General features: G+C 35.7%; 1 protein-coding gene across 5 annotated transcripts in view; it reads left to right on the top strand.

Moving 5' to 3' along the window:
* HACE1 (HECT domain and ankyrin repeat containing E3 ubiquitin protein ligase 1) overlaps positions 1 to 13,820 on the top strand; it is a 54,040-nt gene that overhangs the window by 21,036 nt on the left and 19,184 nt on the right. For 3 of the 5 annotated variants that reach the window (XM_072855577.1, XM_072855580.1, XM_072855581.1), the window contains 5 exons: positions 1,508 to 1,754; positions 7,768 to 8,105; positions 11,069 to 11,137; positions 11,801 to 11,888; positions 13,659 to 13,770. In XM_072855577.1, the coding sequence (XP_072711678.1) occupies positions 1,508 to 1,754; positions 7,768 to 8,105; positions 11,069 to 11,137; positions 11,801 to 11,888; positions 13,659 to 13,770 (854 nt within the window). The remainder of the gene's footprint in view (positions 1 to 1,507; positions 1,755 to 7,767; positions 8,106 to 11,068; positions 11,138 to 11,800; positions 11,889 to 13,658; positions 13,771 to 13,820) is intronic. The other 2 variants (XM_072855579.1, XM_072855582.1) reach the window with 2 other exon arrangements.

Here is a 13,820-nt window from a genome sequence, read left to right as displayed (position 1 = left end):
GGATAATAAACCTCAGTCAAAATGTGTTTTTGGTTTTTTTTTTTCCAATACTTAAGTTAGCTTCTTGAGTTAGCTTCTTGTATTCATAGATTCTGTTGGTATATATAAGCAGAGATTTTACAAAGGCTAATTTGTGGCGGTGACCAGAGCTTCTGGTAATATAATTACAGCCTGCTAGTCAGGGGATTTTCTTCACCTTGTTAAAAACTTAACATTCCTACTGTTGCGCTGTTTACTCTTTGTGTTCCTTTCTTATCTCGATTTACTGAAAGATTCTCTGGTGAAAGTCTAGATTGTGACAAGAAAGTAATCCTTTGTATATCAGTTCGGTAGAATTCTTAGTATGTGTTTTTTTAAAACTAACACCTCACTGGCAGTCATTAAAATGTAGTGCTGAAAAAAATAAGGTTTTCTGCTTTTACCCATGCCATAGGGAGAGCAAGGTCATGATAAAGGTACTTTGAAGTTACAACTAGCTATGTTGCAGATTTGTGAATTAACAGATTATTAATTGCATCAGAGGTTTACAGCATCCTCTAAGATGTCAGTTTTCTGGTGTATACTGATCTTATAGTTAGAAAGCATGCTTTTAAACTACAAGTACTTTAAGGACAGAATTGAATATGTGCTCACTTATAAATAATAAGTGAGTAGAGTTCAGTAGAAAAAATTTTAATTTCTTGCAGTTTTTGTTATGTGTTCAAGACAGAATAATTCTTACTACTTTGGGTTTAAGGAAAGAAAACCAAGTTGAATTTGGTGGAGAATATTCTGCTTGTGCATGAACTCATGAATATCTCATATTCTACACTGTATTGGTACAGAGTTTAGTGTTGGCCAGTTCAGTTAAGAAATAAAACTTTTAATATATTTATTAGATACATAAATAACATAGCGGTGCTTTTGTGTCTTTTAGATGACGTTTCTCTTGAGTAGAAATAGTGGCATCTTTACCATCCTGATCCCTTGTCTGATTGAGGTAGTTAAGGGGCATTTAGGATAATAGCTAGGTGAGGATGGGCTGTGGCAGCATATCTCATTAGTCAGCATGCTTTTACCATTGGATGCTATCTTTTCTGGATTGAAAAACATTTTCATCTGGATATCCCAATTTGTTTCATACGTTGAGATCCTTACTGTAGTAGGATCTCAACGTATGAGATTCTTGAATTTCTTACCAGTGGTAAGAAGCGGTTGAATTTCTTACCAGTGGTTCATAAGAAGTGTACCTGTGCATAAAAACAAATGAAGTATTTTGCAAGATCTGGAATTTGCTGTTCTTATTTAACTTCTAGTTAAAATTATGAGTACATGTTAGTAAAATTATAGTGCTTATATTTGACTTTTGGGGCTGGTGCAGGAAATGAAAGATAAAATTCACTAGGGTTTAAAACTTAGGGTTTTTTTCAACATGTATGTCAGACCCTACATTAGATTGCTTACTCCTTAATATACTAAATTGTTTCATCTAGGAAAAGAAACTTAAATATTCCATTTTTTCCCCCAGCTTGTCAAGTAATTATGAAGCTCAAATGAAGAGTCTCTTAAGGATCGTGAGGATATTTTGCCATGTCTTTCGCATTGGCCCATCCTCTCCCAGTAATGGAAATGACATGGGCTACAATGGAAATAAAACTCCAAGAAGTCAGGTGTTCAAGGTCAGAAAAGTATATGATGTTGTTAGGAAGATAGACGTTAAAGAGATGAATTTCACAAAGCATGCATTCATTAATCAGACATCTCATGAACAGGAAGTAAGTTTGGTTGATGTCCCTATCCCTTCTTAAGTTAAGCCTACCTCTTTCCTTCTCCTTAATTATTTTTTTTTCCACTGGATTCATTTAACCACTGATGCACATCTCATCTTATGATTTCTGTTTATTTCTTATTTAATATATTGTTTATTAGATGTTGAAGGTTTAGTTACCCAGCTGATTCTGGTAAACTTTGTTTTTATTTCTATTATGTTATTTAAGAGTGTAGTAATCTCAAAATGTGGTAATATGAATATAATAGATTGTATTAATGTAATTTCAAAATGATATTTGGAGATTCATTGTGAGTTCTGATAATTCAGTTTTATCCAGCTTCACAAGATAAATGGAAATAATTGAATTCTTAATCTGTTCATTGTTTTCACTGTGACCATGAAGTTTTTTCCCAAGTTGTTCTTGAATTTTATTATTACATGCTTTGAAACATACCAGCTTACTACTACACTTGCAAGGTTATTGATTTATAACTGTTTTCAAACACTTGCTTTAGGTGCTTGCCATTTAGATGTTCAATTTCTGAAGGGTTTTTTTAATATGTGTTGGTTGAGGAATCCCTCTGTAGAAAATCATAGCTTGCCTTTTTGTAAAGCAGTCCCAGTTTCCTGCATGCCACTCAATCTGCGTTGGGTATATAACTGACATACTATTCAGAGCACCTAAATTTTAAGAACTGAAGGGTAGTCTCTTTTTTTCCCCCCCATCTTCCTCCATACTCTTACATGGCACAGTTCATATCAGCAAATTTAGATGCCAATGATTACATGAGAATTTTCCTCAACCTTTGCATTTCTTCCAGAGTGTTGTGAAAACGATATTTTGAAATAACTGTATTTATTTGCTGGTATGTGTTCATCAGGTTACTTCTAATGACTTTTAAGACAGAGCTATATTGAGAAGGTCATGAAAGATGATAGTCTTAATTCCAACTATATTTAGTTAAGTAGCTCAGTTTTTGTTTAAATTTCTTCTCTTGGAAAGAAGGAAAGCATTAGACTGTTTAAAAAACAAGCACAAATGTTTTTTTCTGATAGCAAAATAGTTTTAATAACAAATTGATTTATATAATGAACATAAACCTAGTTCTTGAGTATGAAAAATACTGTGTGCAAAATGTAATGCATTGTACAGTATGCAATGTAATAATTGTCCTTTAGAGTTAGTTGCTCACTAAAATATATTGCGCTAGATTGGCATGTTGTGAGTTTAACCAGATTTCCATTTTCAAAAACCAAAACCCTACCCAAATACAAGAATAATTTTATTGAAGACAGCATTTTCTAGCACTTTTAATGAAAATTGGTTTAAATAGAACAGATTAAATAACAAGCAGATGTTAAATGCACTTAATAGAGGAACTATCTGCAGTGAGATATTCTGTTACCTTTCTGTGTAGATGTTCTGCTACCTTTTTTTCTTCAAGATTTTAAGAGTAGCTGACCTCATTTCCTTGCCTTTTGTGTTTATTCATAGCTGAAAAAGGAAAAACAATAAAGGTTTCATGGTTTTCAACTCTGGATCATTTCAGAACTTGCTATAAGACAAACAAAAACATTCAATTGCAATTTGCAATGGAAATTGTATTTCAGCAGAATCACTTATCTGTGTTCCCAATCTACTTTGTATGCTGAAAGAATTGTTTCTCAATTTAGTATGGAATTAAGTCTTGTGCAGTAGACTTACATTACACAACTGGCACAGTTGTCACAGAAAATATCAGTAATTCTTAATTGTGTAAAAACAACATTTACGTTTTTAAATAAATGAGCAAAATATATACTACTGTTGCATTAGCTAACAATAATAATTTTAAAATAATCCTGAAATTTTTATTTTGTTAATGTTTTAAATTACTTATTTTAGAAGTGTTAAAACTGAGGCAGCCCTTCATTAGGGCTGCTCTTGTCTCTGTGGTATTTTTAAGGTTGATTTAAATTTCAAACTCAAAAATACAGAACTGCTGATGAGAACTTATTCTCAATTGGGAATAGGGCACACAGGTCTGGCAATGCTAAATTAATCTTCAGTTGTGGTTAGATTAGCCTGTTCTTCCCTGAATTGACAGTAGCTGGGTAATGGGAGATTAGACATAGTGCTGAGTCAATTGGGTGTCTTCGTGTTCTCTCTTATTCCTACCTTCCCTTTCCTTTTTAACTTTTGTCCTTTCCTTGAAAATGTGGTTGTGATGATCCCTTTTGCCTTTTGGGAGAAGGGAAAAAGCCCACTATATCTCTAGATTATTGCAATGGTACGGAGGCTACTTGAAGACCTGGCAGTTGTATGTCTTCATTGGTACCAGTACTTGCATGTGAGACTTGCATGTTAGTGACAAAGAACTCCTTTTCTGGTTTTTGTTTTATCTGAGTTTTCTTGAATATAGGCAGTGTAACTGTTTAGTACAGACTATTAAGGAAACCACAGAGGTTGCTGCTCCAAAACGGGAGTTAAATCTGTATTAAAAAAAGTCAACATGGAACTTAAAGATTTTAAATTTGAGATCCATATTGAAAATTCTAGAGGAAAGTAGCTTTAAACCGGAGTTTGCTGCCGATCTTAAAATTCAGTTGTGGGGATAAATGCTGTAGATAATTTGAATTTTGATACGGGTTTTATGGGGAAAACCAAGTCTCTCTCACTGCTGGTTCATATCCCGTAAGGTCTTGAGTACTTCCCAGAGCACAAGGAAGTGATACAGGTCACCACCCACTTCTCTGAATGCCGTTTATTTGAGCGAGTGAAGACCTGTAGATATTGTCTTTCTTTACTATATAGGAAGCTAATCTGTTGTTCAATACTGTCTTCTTCCGAGAATGGACCTAGAAACTTTTATCTGGGAAGGACTGAGGGTAGCAGTGGCAGGAGTTCTGTCTTGTGGTATGCTTGTGGGATATGCAGAGGAACATTATTGGGCCTTATTGCATGGTATAAGAGATTGTTTCCTTTCCTTCTGAACACACTCCTGTTAGGTCCAAATAGATCTGTACCTGATGACCTTTAAAGATGTACTTCATAACTCCTTTTAAAAAGCTGGTGGAAAACCATATTTTGTCTAGTATAAGAAATGAAGAAAAACTTTCTTCTGACTTTTTTCTTAATGCTGTGTTAAGGTTTTCTGTATTAGTATACTGATGGAACATATTTTGAAGAGTTGTCACTGTAATCTAGCTTGGAAGGGATTGAAAATGTGAGTATATCTTGATCTGATGCTATTGAGGAATGTTACTGCTTCACAAGGACAAGAAAATCACAGGGCCATCTTTGCTTTACTGAAGTTCCCTGTTTGTAATTCATTGTAGGCCTGGTCAATTCAGGCCTATCCAAATGTTTTAAAGTGGGAACACTAGCTAATTAAGACACACTCTTGTACTGATCTTGCAAGAAACAAAATAGTCATTTAATTTCAACACCCAATCTTGAAACAAGCTACTGCTAACTCAAATGAGATCTTACCAGTGAGAAACTTTATGAATAGTAATTTTGACCAGGTTTACATTCATTACTTTTTCATGCATCGCTCTTCCAATTGCTGTTCAGTATGATCACATATTAGGGAAACTTGCTGCAAAATCTCCCTATCTAGTTGAACAAGATTGGGAAGCCTGTAACACTTTCCCTCATTTCAGATACTATTCTTTCCTAGAATTGAATTGACTTCCCTGCTGTGACACAGTCACTTCATGGATTAGTGATCTCCTGCTCCCTGTGTCTTAAAAGACTAGCTATTTGTCACCTGGAAAAAGATTTTGCTCCAATGTTGAAGTTTGGATATGGGTTTGATTTCTAGTGTCTTGCTTTCTAGATGGATAGAGAGGAAGGCGTTGCATAGCTAAATCCTTGCATTTGAGAGATGAGGTGTGTAGCTGTAAAAGCTTGGTACTTGATCACACTCAGATGTATAATTCCAAAAAAACTTTTCTGAAATATGAGATATGAAAACTGAAGGTTGAGTGGAGGTTTGTGTTTAATATGCGGTTCGTGGTAAGAATTAACTGAAGAGTGCTGATTTGTAGTTTCGAAAAGTTGTTGCTAATGGTTTGATTTAATATGTCCATATTATGCTTGAAAAGGTCGGCTCGTGGATGCTAACATAAAATGCTGACATGGATATGGAGGTGGTGGGCAATATTTAGAGGAGTGCTTTACATCCTGAAGTTAGATTAGAAAAAAAGAAAGTGAAATGTTGAAGTCGCTATGCTTGACTACACTTTTGAATGAGTTTGCGATCAGAATCTGAAAAACTAGCTTTGGAAAAACAAATCAGTTGCAAGAGTTCTGAAAGGCATGCTAAGTGTGTGGGAAATAAAAGATAAAACACAAGATATCAGTGGAAAAATGGTGCCTAGCAAGCTAAGCATTGAAAAGTTTGGGAGAAGAAAACTACATTTTACTATTCTAGTAAATAACTACCTAGTTTCTTGTGAGTTACGTGTTAAGAACACAGGTGCATTTTAATCCTTCCATATATTCAATGAATCCTATTTTCCGTTAGAAAGCTTTTCTACATTGTGCTTTGTGGTGAAGGTCTGCCAGGTAGGTCTTGGAAATAAGCTAACTTGAACCTGTATGCCGACATTTATGTAGAAAATGATACCTACACTGGAGGTATTCAGATCACCATCTAGAGAAATGTGTGGTCACTAGGAGTACAAGGATTAAGCGAGTATCATACAGTATGTTGAGCAAAGCCTACCAGTCTTAGACATCAGGCTGGCTTTCCCCAAACTTCTTATTGGGAAAAAATTGAAGCATAATGGTAAATTTTTTAATGGTAAGTTTCAACAGAATTGTTTAATACACAGCTTTTATGAGAATTTATTGTGTATTGAGAGCGTGTCGCTATTAGGTGTACTGACAGTGCTCCAGATAGTGTAAACTTCTGGTATGGTGTGCTGTGGTACAGAATAGCTCTTAATCTTTAAAGGCAACTTTAGAAGATAAGAACATAATTTTCAGTATCTACTAAGTCTTTGAATGCTTTAATTGGTGAAAAGTGTCGATGCAACAGTAATATATGGAAAAAGGAGTGCATTTAGAAGTTCACTCTTACTTTTGGAATGCTATGGAAGACTTGAGTCAGAATTGCCTCCCTGTAGGATACACATCCCTGTGCTCACTAGTCTGTATGCTTGTGAAACATCCCCTTAAACACCATGAAGGGACAGCACAGTCAGTCCTCATGTTTTTTTGAAATGCTCTTGAGAAAGCCACAGGTCTCTCAGCCCTTTCTCTCCTCTGTAGTAGACCTGCACCTACACCAAATATGTAATGATGGAATTGTACCAGGTTTCAACTATATTGGTTTTAAGCAGGTGGTAGTGAATAAAGAGTGACTTTGTTAAAATAAAATTTTATAGCATTAAAAATTGATATGTGATTCTACTGATACTGGTTTATATTTCATTAAGCTAGGTATTGGTGACCCTTACTCTAAGACATCTCATACAGCTCATTTTGGTAGTATGAACTCATGCTATGCATAAAGCACATCTTACTAGAGGTGTGCATGAGTCTGAATCTCAGTGGTGTTGTCTGGGATTTGCTCCATCTACCTGGTAGAGGGAGCTTCATTGACCAGGGCCTTAAAAAAGAACTGACACGTTCTTATTCTGGAAACTCCACGTGTGTATTACTGTCTCTGTGCTTGACTGCAGCAGTCAGGCAGTAGTGTGCTGTGTAACAACCGTGAGGTCAAACTCTGTTAAATAGTTCAGTGTTTCACCCTTTCTAAATTATTTTATCTTTATTCCATCTGCTGCTTGATTGTTTTTCTTCTATGTGAAATTTTCTCTTTGTGCTCTATGGCTACAAGTACAGAATTTTTTGAGTATTTGACTCTTATCTCTAACATGACTTCTAAAAGATCATTTAAAGCTTTTAAATGTGCATGATATTTATTTGCCTTAAGAGGATTATCGCATCATTAATATTATCTAATGTATATTATCTAATGTCAACATGTTCCTTTTTTGTCTGTTTTTGCATGTGTTTATTGCAGCCGCTGGAACTGCTCTGGCATTCTCTAGATGAATGGCTCGTTCTTATAGCCACAGAGCTGATGAAAAACAAAAGGGACTCTGCCAACATTACTTCTATTTTATTGAAGCAAAAAGGACCAGATCACCAGGATGCTACTCCTACGCCTTCCTTTGCCGCTGCAGGACCCGAGGGCAGAAAAGAGCTATCCACTGACACTGGCGAGTTGAAAGCATACGATGTTGCCGGGAAGCAGGAAGCTTGTGCTGATTGCCAGGATGTTATCTCCATGACAGCAAACAGGCTGAGTGCTGTCATTCAAGCCTTTTATATGTGCTGCTCCTGTCAGATGCCTCAGGGGTAAGGAGGGGATCCTGTTTGCCACTGAAACTGTTACAATTTTAAAATCATATATGCTTTCTTGGAAGAATGTTGGTGCTGACCAGATGATACTAGTGACAGTCAAGGGTATACTTTTTAATGCTTTCACTAGTTCAGTTATTTGAATGCTTTTTTTTTTGGCTTTAATGGCACCAGGCAGCACAGCAAATTTCAAATTTTCCATAGTGCTGCTACCTATGAATGTAACTGCATTGGGGCAGATTTCATATTGAATGTCTAATGGCTCTTTTTAATCATGTGGGATACTAGCAGGAAATGTAATTCTGATCTCTTGAAACTTAGCTCTTTCTGCTGTTGGTTCTTAATATGAAATTATCCCTAAATTTAATCTGATTATGCAACAACAGCTATAAGCTCAGAAAAAAATGTCTATTGTCTTTGTGTATGAAAATGACAGCTGGGGCAAAACTTGTTTGGCTATATTGCAGAAGTTTATAACAAGGAGAGTTAAATCTCAAGGTAACGCTCACTTGGAATCTTGTCCCAGGTTGGCAAACAGTTTTGTGTGGAGCAGGCACTACAACTTAGGTAAATTTAATATAATCAGTGTCTGGTTTAAAAAGAAAAAAGTGTGTCCACTGTAATTGAGGTCTTAGTCTGGCCAAGATCGTTATGGATTATATTTGTGAACTTGCAAGGAAAGGATCCTTTGACCCTCTTGAGTGGAGGATTAGGCAAGTATGATGGTATTACAAGCTCCCTGAGGAACCTGGAAGCAAGGTTCCCACTACATGACAACTCTTGGTTATTCCCAGCCACTGGAAGAGTTTTTCTTTCTCTGCCAAACCTAGTGGAATAAAAGCTTTCAAGTCGGCCGGTACTGTTTGTCTGGGGCATGCTCCTCTGTGGACACTCTGGAAGATGATCTAGGGATCAGCATGTTCCACAAGCCCCTCAGTACTTTTAATTTTACACCACCTTGAAAAAGGAACTGCTGGTTAGCCATTTACCCTTGAAATCTCCATCAAACCTCGCTAAGATAAAATGCCAGTAAAGTATTCTTTACAGCAGCCAAATGAAAAGCAGAAATGTTTATAGAAATGATTAAGTACATTTCATCCCACCAATTTATCTCTTTATACCAAAATTCAGTCAGAGAGGTGACTGTCTCCCTGTGTCCAGGTGACTTGCTGATGGGCCTTGCCTAATGGGTCTGTCCCTATGCATAATTTATGCCTCGGGTTAGGGAGAACTCCTGTGGGTACTACGTAAGTTTAATTGAGAGTTATCATAGAAACCAGGAGAGTAAGAACTGTTTCAGTGACAACTGGGAGAACTCCCTGGGATGCAGGAAAGTAAGGCAGAGCACACCTGAATTCTGTGTTGCTTTAAGGCTTTTTGGAACTGCGTAGAGAAGTACGAAGATCAGAGACTTAACTTTGTTTTACCGAAGTTTTCATATTAGTAGGAGTAAATGGCACAATGGTGTAACTCAGTAGTGCTGCTATCTTCAAATAACATTTGAAATTATAACAAATGACATTTTCAGACAAAATAATTTAGATTGGCTTTAGTTTTAGATTTGAGTGTCTTTATGTTTAATGGAGGAGAGTAAACAGAGCTCATAGTTTTCCATTATTCCTAATATTCATACAATAAAGATGGCATTTCATGCTTAAATGGAAAATTAGCTGGTTAACATTTGAAATATTGAGGTTATTTTCTTTTACTTGCCATGATTGCTTTTCTTCTGCAAATGCTGATATTGAATCTAGGCATTCTTTATTAATATACTGAAATAGTGTTCCAAGTTTTCACCATCAAAACTGACGAGTGTATGCTAAGTTTTTGTTTTTTTTTCTCTTGTCTGTATATTGCATCTTACAGCTTGTGTGGCAATTTACAGGTATAGAGAGTTCATTTCTTTTCAGGGAAGACTTTTAGTTGTTTAATACTTTCAGATCATCTCTCAGACCAGAAGTGTGTTTAAAATGTTCATATTTGGTCTCTGGAAGATTTTATTCGCTTATTTGTTTTTTGTGCGGATGAGGGGAGGGATATGGTGAGACTTGTTTCTTCAAACCAGAGTAAGGGAGAGAAGGAAAATAGCTCAGTTTTATATAAAATGAGCAGCTCTTGTCTAAATTGGTGTGGGGAACAGCAACAGTTCTAGAATTGTTATCCTGGACTTTTTGAAGTACTATTTTTCACAACCTTTCAAGGCACTTGATGAGAAGGTTTTGTTCTTGTTTGCAAATATTCATTAGCTTTTGCTGAAGCTAAAGGATCCAGTTAACAATTTCTCTTTTTAAACAGAACATAGATGTAAATAAATGGAATAAAATTTGCACCCATGTTAATCCTTCCCTTGTTTTCCGGTTACATATATATATAGAGAGAGAGGTATGAGGAAAAAATAAAATTCCATACTAGTGTGAGACGCTTGCCTGGCAAGTAGTTTTGTTATTTCATGAAGCCGTTAAATACCACCTTACCCCTCATTAAGTTTGCTAAGTTTGTCATGTTGTTTCTTCCTGGCTCTTTTCCTCACTTACCACAATTTACAAGGTGTGTGGTGGGAGTTTTATACAATGAACAAGAGTATAGAACAATGTGCATATCACGTATATTGTGCATATAATATCAGTCCTTCCATATATGTACTTCCATTGTTGTATTGAAAGCTGGAAGGATTTAATAGAAGAATGCGTATCTCCATTAGTTGAGGGGTTTTTGTTCATATAGTTAATAACAGTTAGTGATCAGGTTGCTCGACCTTCTTGATTATTGGCATTTTTGCCTTTTCTGTTAGTTTATTATGAAATCTTAATGCTGCTGAGTATTTTGTTTCATGATTGACTAGTTAAACAACATCAGTTTCTATTTGCATAGTATTTTATTAAAAAAATGCAACAATTTATGTAATTCAAATAATTTTCAATTTCATTAACCAAAAGCATCTTATTGTTTTCTTTGAATAGGATGACATCGCCTCGTTTTATAGAATTTGTCTGTAAACATGATGATGTCCTTAAGTGTTTTGTTAACCGGTAAGCTTCAAGAAGTATGGAATTTCTGATCATCCCCCCCCCAATAATTTAGACTAATTTTTCCTCTTACTGAATTGTATTTTTAGGTTATTGTTGTGGCATATGTACCATATGCACTTTAATGGTCCTGCCAAATTCAAGGGAGTGTATATTATTGATTCAGAGCTCAGGCTTAAATGAACTCTTCTGCATATGTAAGCAATCCTTTTGTGAGATTCTGTGAGATTTCGTAAACAAAATCCTTTTCACAGAGCAACAGAATAACTTCCTTAATGGATTCTTTCCTCATCTTTGTTCCAAATAAAGCCTTCCCTTTTGAGGCAGATGAAAACTTTCATTCTTCCTCAAATGTGTAATATTTAATAACTTCTTAAAGGAGTCTAAACCATCTTTGTACATTTGGCTGTTTCCAGAGTTTTTCTGGGACTGCCCAGTTTATAACCTTGCTTCTGTCTGGAGAGCTGCTTGTATCCTCCATGCTCAAAGGATGAGGTAGTATAAGTCATTTGGAAACAAGAGTTAGGAAAACATTATGAAATAGAAGAGTCTGTTGGAACTTTTCTATATGACTAATTGCATTGTCTCTTTATGTATACTTTGTGTATCATGAAGCATTATTATTAGATCTCAGACTAACAGGCTTCTAACCTATTTTTCTTTCAGAAATCCCAAAATAATTTTTGATCACTTTCATTTTCTTCTTGAGTGTCCTGAACTAATGTCCAGATTTATGCACATCATAAAAGCTCAGGTAAATGCCAGGATATGCTTAGTTACAGTTTCTATGAATATAAAGAGGGCGTTTTGTTTAAAAATACTAATATTTAAAAAAAAAAATCCATTTGGGGAGGATGGAAGAACTAAGTGTGGCCTCCAGTGCTGCTGAATCTGGGATGTTGAAAGGTCAGATTAAACAGACATGGCAGCCAGACTTCTGTACTGCGAAGTCTTTAAAATTCATGTGTAAGTCCATTTGAAATGACCAATGTTAAATGTCTTACAAGTCCAACTTTCAGTTAAACAGAATTTACTTTCTATTATTAAATCTATTTGTGCACATCTAATAGAATGAGCTTTAAAATGTTGTGTTTTTTCCTTAGTTGACTTACATTTTGAGACAAACCAGGGGATAAATACACCACTATTGGCTGATTTGGCCATAGTTAATTAGTGGCAGCTCCTTCAGTGAAACATCGTGTCATCTTGTTATCCTTTGCTCTGTTTCCTACCATTTTCTTTTGTTAGGATTGGTTTTTTGGTTTCTTTTTTTTGAGTAAAATCATGATGTCTTGCATATCCTAAACTCACTTCTCAGTTTTAACACAGGACATGAATTCAAGAATGAAGAGTTACTCTGGGGAAGACTAGTGTAGTTAAGTGGAAAAATTAGCGAGCATACCCCCGTATGGAAGTCTGCTGCTTTACGTAACACTGTAGTGTTAAGCATCTGCCACGTTTTCATCACTTACCTTTAAAAGATTATGACTGTCTACATGTAGCTCAGACAGAGCTGTGTATTTGTTCTATTACAAATGAAGATGGTCTTTGGGTGATAATGAGCTATTTGGAACTCCTTCATTTAGCACACACTAGTATACTTTTGCTTTGTTCTCTATTAGAAAGGTTCCTTACATTAAAATATTTTGGTCAAAGACAGAATTTGCTGAAAACAAAGGTAAAATTCATCTACCTAACCAGACACACCCAAATAATTGTGTAGGGTGTGTTCCAAAAGCTTTATTTCTTTAGTTGTGAACAGTAATGTGTCTTTATTTTTAGATGTACATTGGTTTTGGTAATTCAGTTTCATTTTTAGGACATGGTGTAGGTGTATTGTTTACTCATTCTTTTGTTGAAATGTGTGTTTTTGAAATTCATTACCTATGAATAATGAAGAGACCCTGAGAACTGATACCCTGTTTGTTAGATCAACTAAAAGTAGGTGCTGTGAATCATGATAGATGAGAGAGGCCATACTTGTGTCATATCTGTCTCAGAAGAACTGCAAAATGTCAATCTAAGTACTGAGTCAAACAAGCTAGGACCTTATCACCTAGAAATTGCTTTGGAAGGTTTCTGGTTCCCTTGGGCTGTTTTTTTATTGCCAATGAACTTTACTACAATACAACTTGTTTGTATCACTTGTGCTTCTGTGCTCAGCTGTGGTTGACAATCAGTGATGTTACAGAAGCCAGTGACTTCTTATCTAGATTCCTTCCCCTCCTGCCCTGGAAGAAGTTTTGTGCTATTTTTCTCCTGTGTAGTGAACTCCGATAGCTATTTCTAGGTAACTGGTGGTCCAGTCTTTCTGCATACCAGACTTCAGCAATTACTCAAGGGCATGTCTAGTCCTTTCCTCTTCCCAAAATACTGTATAGCATATTGAGGTAGCACTGAGTAACTCTGCACATCTCAAAAATGAATTGAGAAGTATGCATAACCATTTTCCAGTCATGCTTATGAGAGAGGAATTACTCAGTTGAATGCATCTGTATGGTATGGTTTACCTCTTGTTTTGTAGCCATTTAAAGATCGATGTGAATGGTTCTATGAACATCTGCATGCTGGGCAGCCAGATTCGGACATGGTGCACAGGCCTGTCAATGAAAATGACATTCTTTTGGTTCACAGAGGTATTGTGTTATAAATGGAATTAGCATATCTTTGAAATACATTGAAATAT

Source organism: Ciconia boyciana, chromosome 3, assembly GCF_034638445.1.
Source record: "Ciconia boyciana chromosome 3, ASM3463844v1, whole genome shotgun sequence".
In the NCBI taxonomy this organism is placed as follows: domain Eukaryota; kingdom Metazoa; phylum Chordata; class Aves; order Ciconiiformes; family Ciconiidae; genus Ciconia; species Ciconia boyciana.
Note: the sequence above shows the minus strand (reverse complement) of the source record. Positions and strands in the feature narration are given on the sequence as shown.